This window comes from Rhipicephalus microplus, chromosome X, assembly GCF_043290135.1.
Source record: "Rhipicephalus microplus isolate Deutch F79 chromosome X, USDA_Rmic, whole genome shotgun sequence".
Classification (NCBI taxonomy): Eukaryota; Metazoa; Arthropoda; class Arachnida; order Ixodida; family Ixodidae; genus Rhipicephalus; species Rhipicephalus microplus.
In genome coordinates, this window is record NC_134710.1 from 443,144,885 (window position 1) to 443,166,092 (window position 21,208).

Here is a 21,208-nt window from a genome sequence, read left to right on the forward strand (position 1 = left end):
ATGGTCACCATCTTTGGAAATCCACATTTGAATTCTCAAACAATTTGACAAGCCTGGTGAATTGTAATGTGGACCTCATCATTGTTTGCTGAGTGGGGTGATTAAAGAAAATACTACTTTGTTGAAATAGCAGTGCTTATGTTCACTGTGCAAAATTTAGGGAATGTTAAATGGCTTGCACACACACACACACACACACACACACATATATATATATATATATATACATTTAAATCTAAGCCTTCTTTTTCAAGCTGCTCGAAATTCTGTCTTTCGTGGTAAAAGAAATGAATGTTTTTTCGCTTGTAACCTGCTTCGAATTTGAGTTTCAGTGCTCCAAAAGTAACATTTTGCTGCTCCAAAAATCGCTCCAAATTCTACTTCGGCTGTCGCACCCCTGAAAAATGTTTAAGCACAAAATTTAGCATTGAAATTTTGATTTGATTTTTATTCATTAATAATGAAATGATGACAGTGAAACTTGTAGCATTAGAGTTCTCAGACCACAGTTTGTTCATCAAAGTCAAGCAATTGTTTCTCTCTATTGTCCCCAGTATATCTACCTGCGGCCAACCTGGAGGCACACACTCGCTTTTTTACGGCCAGTGCATAGGAAGGAGGCTGTGCATCTACCTATCGCTGCAATCTCGTTCCAAACTAACTCGCTGCCGTCCATTGGAAAAAAGACTAGCGCACTCAAATAATGCTCAGCTTCATTTCTATTTGCGCACTTCCTGGTGGTACCAATGCAATATAAACATGGTAGGACGCATATATGACAACTCTTTCTGATAGTTCAAGACAGGAGTAAATTGATAAATATTCCATTTTGCAGGCATGTACCATTGTGCATCACGTTCAGAAGGCTCGGCCACATGATCCGTCACTAGCTGGCAGAAGAAATGACATACAACCTAACCTTTTTTTTTTCCTGAGAAAAATAGTTTTGGGAACGTTTACTTCGAATCCACATGCCAGCAGCCAGTGCCCATGAAATTGATAAATTTTGCGCATTTCAGTTCAAAGTATCACATTTAGTGTTTATTGAAATAAGTCCTTCAAAAAGGTGAAAGTAAAAGCATAATAGGGGTGGTCACTATTTTTCACAAGTAGGTGTGAATAGCACTCGAAATAGCAGGAGTAATAACAATAGTAATAAGAATCGCAATAAAAATGATAATTGTTCAAAGTGAAAACACAAAATTTAGGAACATGAAAGAGCATGTAATGATACAGTTTTGCAAAGTTGTTGTAGTAAACAAAAAAAACAACCCCAAGCCCACACAATCCCAGATGCAATCTTGAATGCCGATGAAATGATGTGGAACATTTTCATATGAAATATAGCTTGGCAGAGACGTCGGGGAACAATACAATTTCAGAGAATCAGAAAATGTTTTTATTAGAACTAATATATATTCATTGCGCCTGAAGAAAAAAAAAAGCGCTGTTGGCAAAACTCTGCCGTGATGCTTTTAGCTGAAGTAGCGACATTGTTTATAACCGGAAATGCTTCTGTATGGGCTTGTAAACAGAGCCAGATGGCATGTCATTTTGATCCATTAACATTCATACAATTAACTAGAAGAATTCAGAGAAACTTTTCAGAATTAGCGCCGATCCTTCTGCGTGACTCTTGTCCACACTATCCAGACAGGCCAGTAGCAGGGAATCTTCATTGTATGGCTGAAGAATCAACTGTGATCGTCAAGGATTTTTGTTAGAGGAATTTATTTCACTGATATGTTTATGAAAGACACCATAGTGGAATGCTTTGAGAATTTTCACTATGTGGAGTTCTTTAACGAGCACCTAAATGATAAATACAACCACAAAAGCCTCAAGCATTCTCGAATTCAGCGAATAGATTGTGTTCGAGCCTTGAAAAAAAAAGATATTTGTGCCATTGCGTGTGCGTATTCATTGCCCAATGCATGAGTGCCGAAAAATGCAGGCTGTGCCCACACACACATTTACTACTCTGACTGCTTGCTACAATTGGAAAAGGGATTGGTTAGAAAAAGTGGCTGGGTACAGCTGATTTACAATGCAATGCGTATGCGGCAAAAGGCGTTCTGAAGAGTTGGCTCTCGACGCCCTCATGCGGAGTGCGCTGACACTGTATAAAACCAACTATGTTTTACTAGCGGCGGCTGCTTAGGCAATAAAAGCACGGAGCGAGTGAGCGCCTATGACCGGCTGTGATCTGCCATCCATTCGTTAATCTTGTTCCCTTCACAATTGATCAGGTAATCGTGCATGCACCAAAATACATACTGTCGAACCATCTCATATTACTGTCCTGATTCATCTTGTTGGCATCACCTAAAGGAGTACTGAGACGAATTATCAATATTTAGGAATTGTTTTTATAGAAGATGATTGGGTTCAAGAAGAGAGTTCTGTAATGCATGGGAAAGCATCGCATATATTTTTAATACATCTACGTTTAATAGACATTTTCAGTTTCGATATTAAGTGGGTGGCTTCTACGTGATATGACAAGGCAGTGGGACGCTGCAGGAACTTTGCAATCCGTTACGTACGGCAGATAAGCGATCTGCTCGTGGTACCTATAAACGATGAGTGAATTGTCCCTACTGACCGTGACAGTGATATCTGTGATTTAGGCTGCACGGAAACTCCGTTTGAAAACTCGGGGGGGGGGGGGGACATTGTTGACTCATCACGACAATGTCCAATCCAATGCTTGCTAATACTCTGCAACAAAAACTTTAAAATCAGAGTAACTATCTTATGCATGCTGGCTGACTATTGTGTGCTAAGTGGTAATACTACTTGCGTACAGAGGAACCTAAAAATGGCCCTTTCGTGACGTCTCAAAAGTGTCTCGGTACACCTTTAAAAGACACTAAAACCAAAAACGTTTTTCACGTATTAGTCAAGTACAATTTCTCAATCCAGGAAATAGCACTTGTATTACAAAACGATGCTTGGTAAGTGAGAAAACGCGCGAGAAGAAAATGTGCGTGGAGATGCCGCTTTGACCTTATCACACGAAACCACGCGACATCATGAAATTCAAACGCGTGTACTGGGTCTTACGTAAATAATAATTCATCGAAATTAAGTACACTGTCATCTGTCGGTGTGATGGACTTAAGATACGAAGTTTCAGAAATATTCATCAAGCCAATGTTACAAAAATACATTATATTGTAACGAACTAATGCTACGCCGGAAGCTAAAACATCTATTTAATTATGGTGAACTTGTGCCCGTCAACAAAATACACAAAGGTTATCCTGAGCTCGCTAGTGAAAAGCTCGTCAACCTCTTCTTTTTCGTCTCACCGCGTCCCGCTCTTTCGAAAAACCGCCAGCCTTCTTTTTCCAGCGGGTGGTGTGTTGACACGTGCAGCCAGCGTTGCATGGCGCGTTTGGCTTGTCAGGTAGTCTGGCAGAATTCATAAGAGCAGGAAGCAGCGCAAGACTTCAGTAGGTGCCTAACAACATGCGCATTAGTCCCCCTCCCGAAACGCATCGTCCCGATGCGTACGCTGACGTCGAACAGTTTCGTACAGCAGTATGGATGTGATGCTTGAGCACATTTATCAGTTGTGTCGTTCAATACCTTTCGTAGTACGGTTTCATTCGTACTACATGTACGACTTCTGGGTGATTCCTGCGTCGGGTTGAGCACACTTGCCCTTCAGGAATTACTTCGTAGTTTAGCGGGCCTAACCGGCAAAGTACTTTGTAGGGGCCGAAATGCCGCATGTTGTTAGGCACTTACTGAAGTCTTGCGCTGCTTCCTGCTCTTATGAATTCTGCCAGACCACCTGACAAGCCTAACGCGCCATGCAACGCTGGCTGCACGTGCCATCACACTACCCGCTGGAAAAAGAAGGCTGGCGGTTTTTCGAAGGAGCGGGACGCGGCGAGACGAAAAAGAAGAGGTTGACGAGCTTTTCACTAGCGACCTTAGGATAACCTTTGTGTATTTTGTTGACGGGCACAAGTTCACCATAATTAAATAGCTGTTTTAGCTTCCGGCGTTGCATTAGTTCGTTACAAACTGGTGGACGTGCTGGGTATGATTCCAAGCCCATCTCAGGTTAGGGAACATAGCCCAGAGCCCCGAAGGTTGGAGCCAGCGCAGTTGACTCCCGTACACCAACGCACGAGTCGCCGCCTACGAGGTGAGCAGCCGGAGTTTGGTGCCCTCTTCGATTCTTCGAGACCAGTGGAGGACGTAAATTCCGGAGCGCCTGCAATGGCCGCCCAAGCGACTTCATTTCCATCGCACATCGTCATGGACCCACCCCGAATACCAGAGGTTTTCCACGGTGATATTTTCGAGGATTCCGAGGACTCGCTCGACGGTTTCGAACGCGTCGCCAGACTGAACGGTTGGAACGAAGACAGGAAACTTCACTACGTCTACGTGGCACTGCAAGATTCTGCGCGTACGTGGTTCGAAAACCACGAAGCGTCCTTATTGTCATGGGACGACTTTCGAAGAGAGTTTCTTGCTACGTACCCAAACACGGACCGCAAAGAAAAGGCGGAGGCCGCTCTTCAGACGCGAAACCAACGAAACAACGAGAGCGTCGCCATGTGCATTGAAGACATCTCCCGACTGTTCCGCCGGGCGCACCCGAACATGGCTGAGGAAAAGAAGTTGCGGCACCTGATGCGTGGAGTGAAAGAGGAGCTTTTTGCAGGCCTGGTGCGTAATCCACCCCGCTCTCTTGCTGAGTTCAGATCAGAGGCGACAATGATAGAGAAGACCCTGCAGCAGCGCGCGCGCCAATACAACAGGGACGTAAGCGTCTCATCTGTTAGCGCGGCGTCAACCACCCTCACGAGTAACATTGACCTCTTGCGTGAAATGGTGAGGGCTGTCGTAAGGGAAGAACTTCAGAAAATACAAATGACTCAAGGTCATCCAGCCATGTCCTCACTTGCCGACGTTGTGCGCGAAGAAGTGCGGCAAGCAGTTTTTCAACCACAACCTCAGGTACTACAGCGCGCACAACCGGAGCCTTCGCTTCAGTTGTCGTACGCGCAAGTAGTACGACAGGACCTCGGACGCATGAATCGGACGGCTACGACTGCTAGCTGTGATGCCTCCGACGTTTTCTCCGAGTACGCCGCTACCAATGCCGGAAGCAAGACTTCAGTAGGTGCCTAACAACATGCGGCAATATTTTCAAAATTTGAGCATCACAAAATTAAAAAATAAACTTCAACCCTAAATTTATCTACTGATAATGAATTTGTGGCATGAGATGTCTCATATTCAGCATGTCAGTCTAAAGTGAGACATTGTTTCTCTTTAGTGTACCTTTAAAAAAATATTGCCAACTGCTGGTGCAACACCAGTCACTGCAAACACTGCTTTGAAGCAATATTTGCTTTTGTTCAAGTTAAACATCACAAGTTCACTGACATTTTAGTCCTATCACTTCGATGAACTTGGCCTTGTCGTTGACCTTGTGTTGTAGCGCCTTAACAGCAGTTATGAGTTCTTTTTGAGGCATGCCGTAGCGTTATTATGATCCCTTTCTAGTGCCCAATTCAGGAGCTATCGTGATATTTCTGCGGCAGAATGATCCGAAGACATGCAGTGAATTGAGCTTAGATGTGGAAGACCTGTACTACCGTAAAATGGGGTTACTTTGTGAAAGATTTTTCATGTTTTTCCCTTGTTGGAGAATCGTCATTATAAAGGCAAATGAATAATGACAGAACGTTTATAATACCTTCTCTCGCACTACAGAGCGTTCTATTGATCCACATTTTTAATACAAATGGCTCTATTGAGGTGGGGAGTTGAGGTGGGGCAAATGAATCTTCATCGTGTTGGGCAGCTTTGTTACAAAGTTGTTTTTGGCTGAATATGATTGGGAAAAAACGGCTAGCACAAAGTTACACAATCCAAAGTTCATTTGAGTTATCTACAACTGGTTTAATTCTGTTCTAGCAACCTCACAGCTGTATGAAAACTTATTCATACACGTACCTCCTCAAGCAAGATAATTTACCTCAAAGATACCTTGTTTGCTTAGTGGATTCAATTGAGTACAAAATTGCGTCTTCACAGTCCGGCCATCTCCAGTTCTTTAGGGTCATCCTCATAGTGGTGATGATGTGCCTGTCAGGTTTGACTTCTGTCGCTCATCCCAAGTAAAGGGGTCGTTCAAAGTTTTCTATGTTGAAGTTATCATTCTCCAAGGTTTTTTCTCGGGAACCAGCACCATAGAATTGTAAACGTTGCTAGTATAGGGAACCAGAATTGGAGTTTCCACGGCCACCCTGGCGGTGAGAGCGCGCACTTCTCAGTTGCTCCCGCAGACGAGAGGCTGGCTGGTAGAGATGGTGCGTGCGCGGATTGCCGTAACAAAACCAAAAGAGTGGCTACTTGGGCTGGTTGGTATTGCATTTTTCGAGAGAAATATACTTCCTTAGTGCGCAGAGAATGTTTCAAAGGGAAGATATAGCAGAGAGATAGGACAGAGCGCACCCTTACAGCATATTTTATTGCACAGACAGCGGGAATATATATACGGTCAGGAGGGCGAGGGGATCACGAAAAGATAAAGGACAAATGATGGCGCATGCGCCAGACCACCTTATTCCAATCCTAAAATGACAACTTAACTGAAAAGATACCTGTCAATCTGTCGGATGATCAATACAGGAATATTTTTAGTTAAGTTGTCATTTTAGACTAGAATAAGGCGGTGTCGCGCCTGCACCATCATATGTCCTTTCTTCTGTGCGTGATCTCTTCGCCCTCTTGACCGTATATACATTCCCGTCATCTGTGCAATAAAAGTGGCTGTAAGTGCGCGCTTTGTTCTATCTCTCTGCTATATTTTTCTTTTCCGATAGAGACAGAAATGGTGTAGGCCCGTGTGCTCAGATTTTGCTGCATGTCAAAGAACCCCAGGTGGTCGAAATTTCCGGAGCTCTCCACTACGGCGTCTCTCACAATCATATGGTGGTTTTGGGACGTTAAACCCCACATACCAATCAATGCTATGTCTTCCTTCTGAAACGTTCTCTGCGCATTAAGGAAATATATTTCTCTAAAAAAAACAGAGGGTACTCGCGGTACTGCTGCGTATTCAAGCACGACAGTATGTAAAAAGAAGGACGTATAGAGGAAAGGGAGAACGTAGAGAGAGGAGGCAGCGTTGCATCCAAGCGGTCAGCCGAGAAAAATTCTGCTCTCACTCTCTTTTCTAGTGCTGTCGGGCTCATTTCTAAACCGGATGCCACGTGTCTGCTATATTTATTCGATGGCGAAAACAGCCACCAAAGGAAACCAGGGCCAAACAGGGTAGTTTGAACTGTGTTCTGTCGGAAATGAAACGAGCATATTATGCAACAAACGGCATTGTAAACTTTTTTTTATCTGGCCTGATGAGCGTTGAGTAGTGAACTTCAATACTAACAAAGTTTTCATGCGTCGGTTCATTTTACCATAACCATCAAACTTTATTTGATGCCACTGCGTGTAGTGAACGAAACGATAGGCAGGTAGTCTTTTTTTTCTAAACAGTTGCGTGTAAAGGAAAACTGCGTTGCCCACAACTCTTGTGCAAGGCCACGTTCATACGCCTCTGAACTATTATAAAAGATACTCTCGCGGGGAATGCTCCATGCCGAAGTGCCTCTGTTTAACTTAATATGTGCAAAAGACAGGGTTCTTGTATTTTATTTTTATTTTATTTTATTTTTATTTTTGTTACGTACAAAGGAGCGGACTACTCAAATCTTAGCTTTATGAAGCCAGCCAGTTCAGTAAACATTTTTCTCACTTGCTACGGTGGCTAAGTAACAACGGAATTTATGCGTTGCTAGAGAAGTATCAAATGTCTTCGATGTTTACTTGTTGTTTAGTTCACCTAACAGAATATTTCAGTTTTTTCCACTTGCCTGTGTCGGCCTAAAATGAACATGTCTGTTTCACATCGATAATTTCTAGGCTTTAATGTACCAACAAGATATAATTCTTAGGTACGCTGTAGGGTGCGTACCAAGATTGTGACTGCATGGCGTTCTCCAATGTGCACACATCGTTTGGTTCACGGGTGTTGTTTTTCTATTTCGTCCCCATAAAATGCAGCCGTTGTGGTCAAAGATATATCCCGCGCTATCAAGCATAGGATCGCGACACCACTCGTGCTATGCTGTCACAGTGGTTTCCTTGATCAACGTCCACGTACATACATACCGCAGACAAGATGTACATATGCCGCCAGAAAAAAAAGTGATGCCACAGCCACTACTTATTCGTTTTTTTTTTTACTGCAGAAGTGCGCAGTGTAGTATCGTCGCCGCACGAGCATATAAGCTGGTACTACCATAGCACAAAATCCCAACCAGAAAATGATCACGAGGGAGTTGCCATCACTGCACAACACTGTCTCTTCATAGCCACATGCATAGATGCAATCCACTTTGCAGAGCTTCTCTTCGTTTTCAAGTGCTATTTATGTGAGATAAGCCTTCAGACAGTTTTTTTAATCACAGTGTAGTATTTCTGGCGCAATGGCTTTTAGAGCTATTCGTTCCAAAATGAAGCACGGCACCGCCACAAGTGCGTGCTCTCTCTGCAGCTGGTCGTCGGGGCACAAATGGCTTAGTTGAATCACGACTCTCTGCCAAGGGCTGTTTTTTGGTGATCCTCCTATCCAGTCCTGGTCTTCTATGAAACCAAGACTTCAGATCAATGCAAGTCTCAAAAAGCAGGTGAAATTTCGGAGGTTCATTTATTGCGAAAAGAACAACATAGGAAACCACATCAGCACATCTTTCATAGAATTTGGAGATACCATTTCAAAATCAATACAGGCGCCTTGCAACCATCCACAAGTGTCAGTGCTGAAATTGAGTTTGCTAGATTCTTTCATCTTGTGTTGTCTATCTGGTGGTCAGTCATCCTCTTGTGCACTATTAGCTGATGTGTGCCCAAGAATAATCCAGAGCTGAAATTTCGTACGGTCGTGTGTCTTGTTGTCCTGTTATAAATTTATACAGCCATAGGCTATAGCTGAAGACTAGTTTACCTGGCTTGCAACCCTGTAAGTCATGTTTAGAAATCATGAAAGACCTTGTGTTTATTTTTAAATTAGTCAAACAAGCTTGTTTTCATAAACTTTCAATGAAAGCTCTTCCAAAATATTTTGGTCTGTGGCAAATTTTTTTGCACAATGACTGTTGAAGTATTTGTTGATTTCTTTTCATAATGGTCACATGGCATTTGATCTGAAGAGTTCATTATAACGTTTGCTGTCATTGTTTTTATTGTTCTTCATTGTTTTGGCTTGCGTATATGTTATACTGCAGTGCTTAGAACTTATTAAGAGGTGTTTATTTCTATTCATGTATGCAGGTGTTTGAAAAAGCCCAGCATTTCATCAAGACGTGGCTGTTGAAGTTTGTTGGCCTTGATGGAGGTGAGAAAACGCACTTCAAAATGTGTTCATAGATTTGCAGCCCGATCGGTGCTGCCCCTCAGAGCAGGGATCTGCGACAGCCTGTGATGGTTGGTTTCCTGCCCAATCGCTGCTTGCAGGACCCTGGACCGCCCACCGTCATTGCCTTATCTCCTGCTGCAGCCTCTAAATCATCACCCCACTTCTGCTACCCTGGCCAGCCCTATGCCCATAGAGCCTTGCTGAACTCGCTTCCTAGTTTGGGCTGCATTACTGAACAGCAGTAACTTGAAAAGCTGTACTGAAAAATAAATGGTTTGAGTTGGTGTATATAGAAATACAGTTACGAATTAGTGTTCTGATATTCTTATTTATGGATTGCTTTTGTGTGAAATATTTGCACCGAGCAGTTACTTTAGTTAATGTTTTTTAGCTAATACTTGATAGAAATTGGAACAGCCTATGTTACGATTTCTCACAAAACTGAGGAGGAATGTGCGGAGAAAACTAGACAGTAACTAGACTCATGCAGTCTTATGCTCTACATGTGGGAAGGGTAATAGGCAATGCAAGAAAAAAGGCAAAAATGGACGATTAGTGGAATCGTGTAGTGTTTCTACACTAGTCATCCAGTGGTCAGTCGCCTTGAAGTATACTACACCGTGAAGCTCGTACGGGGCTACTATAAGCTGCTAGGGCAAGTTCTGGGAGTGTAATGTAAAGTGTACCTGTAAAGAACGCCAGTACTAAAAAGCCCATATTATTAACGGTGGAGTATTGGCAAGCCAATGGTAGCCGATATTCGTCGTAAAGCGAATACTGGCGTAATAATGGCACTTCATTGGCAACAAAGTGGCCCGAGAACGATCCTATGCTGGATGTACGTTGGCAACTACGTCGATGAAAAGACGGGCCCTCATCGGCATGTGTAGAGTGGGCCAGCGTCGGCTGGATATTGGCAAATGCAACGGCAGAACGTCGGCCCCAGGTCGGCTTTAACATCGCTCCTACATCGGAAGAAGTTGCACTTGGCCGAGATGCCGAACTTGGCCCAATATTGCGGCTGACATTAGCCACCATGGGTTCAAGACCCGTCCAACGCCGGTCTGCTGCCTGGGTATATATTGATGGCTCTGACTGACACTCCCACGTTTAAATTCACATATATACCCAATAAAGTGGTTGGGGGGATAGCCGCCGTGGTAGCTCATTGGTAGAGCATCGAACACGTTATTCGAAGGTCACAGGCTCGTTTCCTGCCCATGGCAAGTTATCTTTCACCCACTTTTCTTTCTTCACATTTACCTTACAATTAGGTTTAATAACTTCCCCTGTGCTTTCATATGCATTATTGTCTGTTAGATTACATTATTATTGTGTCAAAACACGGAAAACTGAGCCCTTAAGTAGACTCTTGTTTTTCTTATTCATTAACGAGGGTCTCGTACTGGCAGACTTGGTGCCTTAGATTGTATACGAGGGACCATGGTCAGCTGCCAACTCGTAGTAAGTTCACGTGCTACTTGACACCACACAGGCTCATGAAGAGTGTGCCACACTCGCCGCGATGGCTACAGATGGCGCTGACTGACACTCCCACGTTTAAATTCCCATATATACCCAATAATAGTGTTGGGGGGGGGGGGTAGCCGCCGTGGTAGCTAAGTGGTAGAACATCGAACGCTTTATTCCAAAATCTAATTCTAAACGGTGTGTCTGTCTGGCCACACCTTTTAGAAATAGATATAACAACCATTGGGCACATGTACGTTTCCTGCCAGGCCTTTCACTTTCAAAAGACAGTACATTGAAAGACCACAGCTTTGATGACATCAGAGTTACACTATTGGGAAGAACTTTTCGAACGATCAGAGAGCGGGAGCAACGGGAATCTTACTTTATCTAGTAATTCAACACGATAAAAAACAAAATTAATGAACACCCAGGCACTCTTTCAGTGTTACGATCACTAAAAAACGCAAACGCCCCTCTTCATTCAGTGCTCTGGCCCTAGCCTCCCATTACAACAAGATTATTACCCCCTAAAAAGCTGTTAACGTATACATCTCACAATAGAGAAACGGTTTGCCGCTTCAAGCACAGCCGGAATGCACACATAGGTTGTCCCGGATGTCGTACAGTTCTCCCTTTTTTCTTCTCTTTTTTCTCTTTTCTTTTTTCCTTTTTTTCTTTTTCTTTCTCTTCTTTTCCTTGACTGACAGGAGCCAATGCATATAATGCAAATTGATAGTGATGCCACAATTACCGGCTCTTTCATATCTTCCAACACCACCATCATGCACTTGAAGCGCTAACTTCTCCCCACCAATTTGTCGTAAACTTCAAAGGAGGGCAAGCCGCCAGAGGATTGCACCGGAGGGTTAAATACAGAACCGGTGGTCAAAATGTTCACTTGGGGGAAGGGCGGTGCTTTGGAGGTATTGTTGACAAATATGGCATATCTGGTTTACGTTCGCTTTACTTTGTTGAGTTCCTACTCCTTCCAAATCCCACCATGTACCTCTTGCTTCTTTCTAACGTTTCTTCCTCGTTTTTTACTTTTTTTGTTGTAAATATTTTTCTTCTTTCCTCTTACCTCCTCTCTCGAGAAGCTATAACAAGACACGAAAATTTGTAAATAGCACTATGCCCTGAAAAAGCCCACCGAAACGTCGGCTGAATAAACAAGTTGTTATGTGAAAGCGCACCTACTTATATATATATATATATATATATATATATATATATATATATATACACCCACATATATATATAGTTAGAGAGAGACAAATTAAAGTCTCAAAACTATCATAATGAAATCTGTTATGTAAAACACATTATTTTCTCAATCAGTACGCGTACATCCCATATTTATTTGTCACAAGAGCGGTATAAACGCTGCTATGTTTGACATCCTGTGACTTCGTTTCCAATGCGACTACGGCGGCAGGCTCCCTACTTGTCACTACCTAACAAATCTTTCACGCTATTGCATTAAAAAGATCTCGCCGCCACCACAAGAATACCTTTATTTTGACGAAGAATCACGCCGCAGTTTATCAGTAGTACGTGCTCAGGGTCCTTGGCTCGCCGACAACGTTTCGCAGCCATTTGTTGGGCCTAACTGTTGCCTTATTCATTTTTAGTGGACCAGTCATGAGTACAGGGATTCACCCAATTTTCGCAGCACACTTCCATTTATGGTTATGTTAGTTTTTGGATACGGGCTGAACAAGGAACGATTTGCTAAACAGTGAATTCGCTGTCAGAATTACCGCGGATTAAAGCAAAGGTCTTCACATTTGCAAAAGGGAATATCACCAGGCGAAGAATCACTGTTTCTGAGCTGTGTTGTTAAAAATGAGATAGTTTTTTCTAGAGGCTGAATTGTGCATGTGTTTACACGATTAGATAGAATCGAAGTGGAGTCGACATAAGGGTGTGCTGGGTTCCCCTTCAGGAAAAGTGGAAGCAAAGGCTTATAGCACGCCCCCTTTCTTAGGTCAATGAGACAGAGTTTGCACACACCCCTCCGCCGCCCACACGCAAGCCTCGATAACACTGTCCTCTCTTCTGTCGGAATGGCAGTGTAAATATCGCATGTGTTTGGTACATCGAAGTGTTACGAACTCCACAGCGCTGTGTGTGGGGACAATTAATAGTTTCCAGTTTAGCTTTCAGATCGGAGTCGCTGCAGCTTCACGTTGCACTATCACTATACGCGCTGCTACACTCTCTCAACAGAGATTGAAGGCCAACTGATACGGTAGACAAGGGCGTGCGTCCCTTCTAGTCTGGAATTTCTCTTCCCCTTTCCTCTCTGTACTGCAACTCCTGTCTTATCACCAGAACCAATTTTAATCACATGCAATTTTCTGTATAGCTCAAACAAACCCAAGCCCCTGTGGCAGAACAACGGAAAATATGAGAGGCTGCTCTCCACAGTTCATCTCGAATCACTCTCACTCTCAAAGCTACAGTAACAGACAGTGGGTGGTCAGAGGTGTCATCTAAGCACAAAAGCGTCCAGATATCTAAAAAAAGTTACTGCATATACTCCCCACGGGGTGCTACCTAGCGTAGCAAGTGAAACAACTCTAATCTATAGTGACCTGAGAGCCCATCATCATCCTGCCCCTTGCACCCCCGCACGATTTTCTCGTGAATACACAGTTTTTAGGAATGAAGCTCCCTAGGGTCGTGCCCCGTCCGCTTTCTGTCGGCGGGACACGCTATGAATATCCACATGGATATTCATATTCATAGATCCTCATGGAAATCTCAGCACCATCTGCACATTGTGATTAATAAACAACTTTGTATATACTGTACACACGTGTTGCCACATCTTTGTATGATAGAATGGGCAAAGTTTTTGAATTATTTATCTCCTGCAGCTTCATTCAATCCTCATCATTCACTTAATGGATATTCTGTAATTTTTTTACAAACCTGGTGGGTAGGCGGGCTTCGAGAAAGTCCTGTGTGGGTGGGCTTCTGCAAGTCCCTCTTTACACCAAGGACAAATGATGAAGCTCATTAGGACCCAAGACCTGACCTCTCAAATCCTGGTCATCCAGAGGGCCCACACGAGGCAGCGGCGTATAGCCAGGGGATACCACAGCACCATCTCCTCGGCAATTCTTTTTGTCATATCATACAGCCTACCAAATGGCATGAATCCACATCTGCTAGCCCGGCACTTCCTTCAGGTCAAGCCTCCCCTCCCCCAACTGGGAAAAAAATTCTGCCTATGCCCCGAACGCAAGCAGCTTCAGTTGAACCAAATGGTCTCCCAGCGCGCTTAGCCAGGTGAGGTTAGGTTTGCTCGTGTCAATCGTAGACCTAATAAACTTGTTTGACTTTCTCACCAACCTCTTCCTGTCGAAACCATAGTGATTCAAATGGACGCTGAAGATAAAGACTGTTCTTCTCGTATTTTAATAAAACTCTCTCACAATACCAATATCACCAAGCCTGCAGCGAGAGTTCGCTTGGTAAGCGAGAAAACGTGCAGAAACAAAATGCGCCTAGCGACGCCACTTTGGGATTCACCCACTAATCGCTGAGACGTCTAGATTTTGATGGCGTATACAATTATTAGCAGTATTAACAATGATTAAAGCTAGTACATGCTGAGTTACATGTCCCACAGTGTCAATTCATACAACGCACATTTACACAATCAAACCTGTTTCGTCTCTTTGATATTGCAGACCAAATAATGACCAATGTGAATGTAGATTTCTATGCAATTTAGCATTAGCATTCATGTAAAATGCAGCAATCATTTTATATCCTAAACTGTACATTAAACAATAATGAGGTAAACATGAAAAATAATTGGTCGGCTGCTTTTCACTGAGTAGGCTTCGCAGCTTTGCTCATTTCATCTCTTTCTTTTAAATCAACTTTTAATACCGAGGTCTGTCAAAATGTAATGAATACTCGTGCCTGCTCGGCGTGGAATTATGCACAGTGTTAATTTCTGTTAACCACTAAAGTCACTTATTTTAAATGCTAAAATATGTGAAATTTCAAATAACTGCCTTTTGTACAAATACCGATAAATGGACATTCAAGTCAAAAGTGCCTTTATGAAGATCAGCACCGATTTCATTCCATTTACTTAACAAAGAACTCATGTCAAAGTTAAAAAAAAATACATGAGCAATGACAATTTCCAGTTATGCTCTAGTCGAGATATCTTCATCCACAATATACTTGCCATAATTAAGCTTCTTGTTCGGCACTTTGTGTTCAGTAGCAAAACTGACACCCATGCACACTCACTTTATGATAACGTGCGAAGCATATTATGAGCTAATTAGTTTTCCCTACTACTTCCACTGATCACAAGCTACTTCCCTGACAATAAATAAAAAGTGATCAATGCTTATTACTATCCATCAAATCAAATCAATCAAACTTTATTTCAGGAATGCATACATTTACATGAATAAAATTCTACAGTACAGAGGAGGTCCCGAAGTTAGAAAACTGTCAGGGGGACCTCCGTTAGAGAATAAGTCAAGTGCGATAACAATGCAGCAAGCAGTGAAAAACACTTTGTACGAATTAAACAAAGAATGGTAAAAATTTCATAACAACAAGACAAGAAAACTTTTGTGTAACAGCAAGTGGTATAGTGAGTAAAAGAAATACTAAAATTAGGAGTAAGGCACGACGGAAGAGTTTAGAAAACACGTTTTGTGATTAGGTACTCTTTAAACATTTTGCGAAACGAATAGAATGTGGGACATAACTTTATTTCAAGTGGTATGTTGTTCCATACGGATACACCTGTAAACTTAAGAGTTAGTTTTCCATAACTGTTACGCAATTTAGGGAGAAGGAAATTGTGACAAGCTGAAAACCTGGTGTTATTAGTATTGACAAGATGTTGTGTGGATAGCCCTGAAACACATAGACCATGATAAATGAGGTGGCACATCAATATAGCTAACTTTAGGGTGAATAAAAGATTAATTGGAAGCATGGAAAAATAAATAAAGAGTGGCGTAGAAGGCAATTGAAATGAAGCGAAAGCGATCAGACGTAGTGCCCGTTTCTGAAGATGTAGAAGGGGCTCCAGGTGACTTGTATATGTATTACCCCAGGATAAAATGCAATAGGAAAGATGGCTATGAATATATGCATAGTATAATGATAAAATAATGCGTGACTGAAAATAAGGGCGGGCTTTAATGAGAACATGAATGCCAAAAGAAGCTTTTTTTATTATTGAGAGTACATGATAGTTATATTTCAAATGCTTGTCTAGTATTACGCCTAAAAACTTCACATGATCCGATACAGAAATAATATGGTTGTTAAGAGATACGGAAACTGGTGAGGGAATTGTGTTCTGTGCGGATGAAAACACCACAAATGTAGTTTTAGAGGGATTCATATAAAGATGATTGTTAACACACCATTGATAAATTTTACAAAGATCGGAGTTTAAGCTACTTTCAAGTTCAGCAGTTGTTTTCTGGAATGTAAAAATAGTAGTGTCATCGGCGTAAAGAAGACACTTAGTATGGTTAAGGGAACTAGGTAGGTCGTTAATAAAAAGTAGGAATAGAAGAGGGCCTAAGATTGAACCTTGAGGGACGCCCATGGTAACTGGCTTAGCAGATGACGCAATGTTATTGACATAAACTACCTGTGAGCGATTTGTTAAGTAATTGCGAATGAACTGCAAAGGGGGACCCACAATTCCGAAAGATTCAAGTTTACACAGAAGGATCCGGTGGTTAATTGTGTCGAAAGCCTTCGTGAGGTCAATAAAAACTGCCCCAGTAAGTAATCCATCGTCTATGGCTTGTTTAATTCGGTCAGTAAAGCTGAGCAAGGCAAGCTCTGTCGAGTAGTCAGGTCGAAAACCAAATTGGTGGGGAGAGAGTAGGTTAAATTTAAGCAGAAAGCACATCAAACGCAAGTAAAAAAGCTTTTCGATTACTTTGCTAAAGAAAGGAAGTACACAAATCGGGTGGTAATTATTAGTTGACAAACGATCGCCCTTTTTGAAAACAGGTGTTATCTTTCCTACCTTTAAAGCATCAGGAAATGCACCTGCTTTGAACAATTTATTAATTATTTCAGCTAAAATAGGAGACAGTTCACGTGCCACGAGCTTTATCTTAGACGGGTGAATGGAATCTAAGCCTGGCCCTTTGGTTTTAAGAGATGACATGATTTGAAAGACTTCGTCTGCAGATGTAGGACGAAAGTAAAAAGACTGAGGTGAACGAGATAGAATGGGAAAATGAAGGTCGACTAGTGAATCGGGGGAATTTGATGCAAAAGTATCACGGAAAGCATTAGCGATATCGAGTGGCTCGGTAAGGGAACGTCCATCAACCGTTATTTTTGATAAGCATGTGGTCTCGCAGCTGTTCAATAATTTTTTTATTAACTGCCAGTTTTTCCTGGTATCATTACCGTTCTTATCTATTTGTTTTTCATAACACTCGCGTTTGGCCCTCTTGAGCAGCATTGAAAGTAGATTTGAATATCTTTTTAAGCGCATTTTTAGAGAGCTGTTTGAAGGCTGAGATTTTAATTTTTTTCACACATTTTCCTTTTTAGATATGAAATGCAAGAGACCAGGAGTTATCCATGGGTTTCTAGGCGTGCGAAACCAATGTATGACGGTACTTGTGGTTGTGCATTCTCAAATGAATGCGCTTATTTTTGCCGAAAATTCATTAAATGCTTCCTCGCCACATTCTTTTTGTGAAACAGAGTCCCAGTCAGCATTACGCACTATCTCAACAAATTCCGCTGAGTTGAATACTGTCTTGGTATTATGCTTTTTTTTATGGAAATGCAAGCATCAAGACAGAAAAATACAGGATAGTGGTCGGTGAATAAATAGTCAATAACCCCGGACTTCGAATCAGCAAAGATATTCGACAGTACATGGTCGATTAATGTGTTAGACCCATTCATATCACATCTAGTCGGGGAGTGAATCAGAGATTGTAGGCCAAAACTAAGAAAACAGCGAACATATTCCAAGCAAACTAGAGTGTTAGTATCAAGGATATTTATGTTTATGTCACCGCAAATAATAATGTTCTTGTTTTCCAGGGTTAGAGTAGCAAGGATTCTTTCAAGCTGCACGCAAAACTCAAAATTCGAGGATAAGGGAGAACGGTAGATGGATGCAATGACTGTATGACGATTGTTCAATGGCAGAGCAGAAGATTCTACTTCAAGCCAAACAGACTCACAAATAATGTTGTCAAAAAACAGATCCTGATGGCGTTTGTATGATATTGATGAAGTTATTAGGACTGCAGATCCGCCACCACGATTTGTGACACGGTGACAATATTCGAATTCATAACCTGGCGAAGCATACAGATGCCCTTCGTCTGCCGACAGCCACGTTTCTGATAGGCAGATTCCAGTTTTTTTCTTTCTTTAGTACTTCCAGTTTTTTTCTTTCTTTAGGGTCAGAGCTTGCGCGAACAGTCGTTTTTTTTTCTGGAATGAGATGGTTGTTGATAAAAATGGGCTCGTCTTTTTGAGATTGAAATCTAATGTTGGAAGTGTTTAAACGTGCCTTCCGTGCTTTTTCACAGAATTCGACTCTCTTAGCTCTCGTACAGAATCGAGCAATTATGTGTGGTATTCCTTTCTTGACAGGGACACGATGAACGATGTCAATGTCCGCTGCTGCGACAGGGCATTTTGCTTTCTTCCCGGTTTCCTGCACGATCTGAAGGCAGTTCTCATCCTTTCGGACAGGCACACCTCTTATTTCAATGTTGTTAGAGCATGAATACTGTTCAAGTTCGCTGAGGCGTTTAGCCAACTCCTTGTTTTTAACCTTCAGGGACTTGTTTTCTTTGATCAAATTTTCGTTTTCCTTCTTCGCGCCTTCACAGATCTCATTCAGTAACTTCATACTTTCGCGCATCTCGGCCATTTCAACTCGAATTCCGCTCGCACTATTGAGCGGAGTTTCCCACACCTGAAAACACTCTTCCGGTTTGATTCTCAGCTCACGTGCCGTTCAGTAAAATCGTGGGAAGTGTTATCTCATGAAGTGTAAACACTTCAAAGTGTGCGCATGAATGCCAAACAGTGCCACATAACACGAAAGGCAGTGATTTTCACCGTTTTACAAAGCATGCTTCGCCAAAACGTAATGTGGCCAAAGTTCATCGTCAGAAAGGAAGTAATACATTGGCATAAAATGAAAGAGAAACGATGTGAACTAGGTACTCTTTGCATTTTTACAGTCGCCGACCGATTTTCCGGACTCCAAAAATTCGGACTTGTTGGATATTCTGGACTTCATAAATGCACCGTCAGGGATCCCATAGAAATAATGCATTGTTTCGACTGATTTTTCGGGCGAATTTGCCCCTGAAAGTTCGATTTTTCGGACTAAATCGCTCGTTTTGTGCCACGCCCCAAGCCATTGTGAACGCCGCCATGTTGGATTTTCCGTCGGCTTGGCTAAGCTTGGTCTTCAGATGCCTTTCCTGCCTCCGAGATTGGAATGCGCACGCCATATTTTAAGTTTCGGAAGCCGTGTTTGCTTTTTAAAAGACGCGGTGATGAATGCCGTTTTTTCGTCTTCGGTCAGCACTATCGTCATCACATCGCACGGGGAGGAGGCGAAAGAAGGATTCATTTATTGTCGTTGCAGCTTTTTTCAGTCACCATTCTGCACGTGTTGTGTCGCGTAGCGTCGAGACGTTGTGTGCTTCGCAGCGGCTATCTGCGGCATCGAATTTTGTGTTCTTGGCGCCATGGCTCCGCTATCTGTGCAATCGCGGGAGCCAGGTGGTGTGAAGAAGCGTGGGAAGTATACGACCCTGACGATGGAGAAGAAAGCTGCCATAATCAAGCTAATAGAGAGTGGTCGTTCGCAGCTAGATGTCGCCGTATGACGGTCGACGCCAAATGGCGGTCGTCGTTGTCATCGGATGACGACAACGACGACCGCCCGCAGCCGTCGGCGGCGGAGATCGCCAACGCGGTGACAATTTTGTCGAGCGTTTACGGCGACGATGTTACCTTGGCGCAAATACGGGCAAACCAAATTGCCTTCAAGCGTAGTTTGAGGCAAGGCAGCATCAAGGACTTTTTTAAACCGGCCTGATGCAATAAACTTCAGATTTTTGGCGAAAACGAATTTTTCAGACTGTTCGATTTTTCTTACTTTTTTCGGTCTCCGCCAGGTCCGAAAAATTGGTCCGCGACTGTATTTAGTTATTCATCACTTCAGTGCCAACACTCCACAGATTCAACATTTAACTACCATTTTTCTGAATCATGAATAAGGGAAACAGTGCCCCTTTTTATTTACCGCACCACCTCGACGTCATGAACAAGTTCTTCAAACGGCTTTGATACTGAAAGCAGCGATATGCTGACGAAAAAATATTCCTCATAAAATGTCCTCATGGAATGAAATGCACGCCGTGCTCTGTTGTTTGCGTGCCCACATTACGAACCAAGCCCTTGGCCAATTGCTCCTGCTGCTGCACCGCAAACATCTTTTTGGCTATGATCCTGGCGACACGACGAAGCTCGTTTTCCTAAAAAAAGAAATATATAGGTATAGAACAACGTATGGTAACACAAGCAGACAATAACTATTAGTTAACCAACACTAGCTGATATGAACCATTTATCCAACCATATCGAGCTTTCAGGGACACTAACCGATGAACAATCTTAGCGGCCATGGCTGGAAGCTCGCGTGTTTTCGATAGGACGCGGTCATTTTTCGACGATAAAAAATCCTCAATTCGGAAATTTCAAAAGTTCTTAAAGGGACAATTTCTAGGATCTGTACTGAACTTCACAAATGCAGCATTGTTAACATCGGAGCTTTCAATTCTGTTCCCACGACGAACAATGTTTACACAGTGGGGCACTATAGAAACCACCGAAATCACAGCTTGTTTTTCGAGACAAAAAAAGGCCGTACAAAAATCTAGGTGGAAACCTAACAACCTTCTCGAAGATACAAGTAGTACAAAGACCAAGCTTTCATTTGAGCTCGCAATAACATTTATGCGTGATGAAAATTACGTTCCAAAATGCAGTTTTGCACAACACAGTCGCGTCGTCGACTCAAGTCTAAGAACATAGTATCTTGATAACACAAATATCATAGCCACGCACCCGAATGGCGTGATGGCCGAGTTGGTTGAGCCATTATGGTGGTAGCTCGCACGCCGGCAATTCGGTGCGTCGTGGGTTCAAATTCCAAGAAAAGTAATTCCACTCTTTATTGGTACTTCTTTTAATTTTTTACAAAAA

At 42.6% G+C, this 21,208-nt stretch overlaps 1 protein-coding gene across 1 annotated transcript in view; it reads right to left on the reverse strand.

Moving 5' to 3' along the window:
• Window positions 1–15,321: 15,321 nt before the first annotated feature.
• LOC119185505 (uncharacterized) overlaps window positions 15,322–21,208 on the reverse strand; it is a 34,613-nt gene continuing 28,726 nt past the window's right edge. The window contains exon 5 of the mRNA XM_075880561.1: window positions 15,322–20,478. Coding sequence (XP_075736676.1) covers window positions 20,341–20,478 — 138 coding nt within the window. The 3' untranslated portion in view covers window positions 15,322–20,340. The remainder of the gene's footprint in view (window positions 20,479–21,208) is intronic.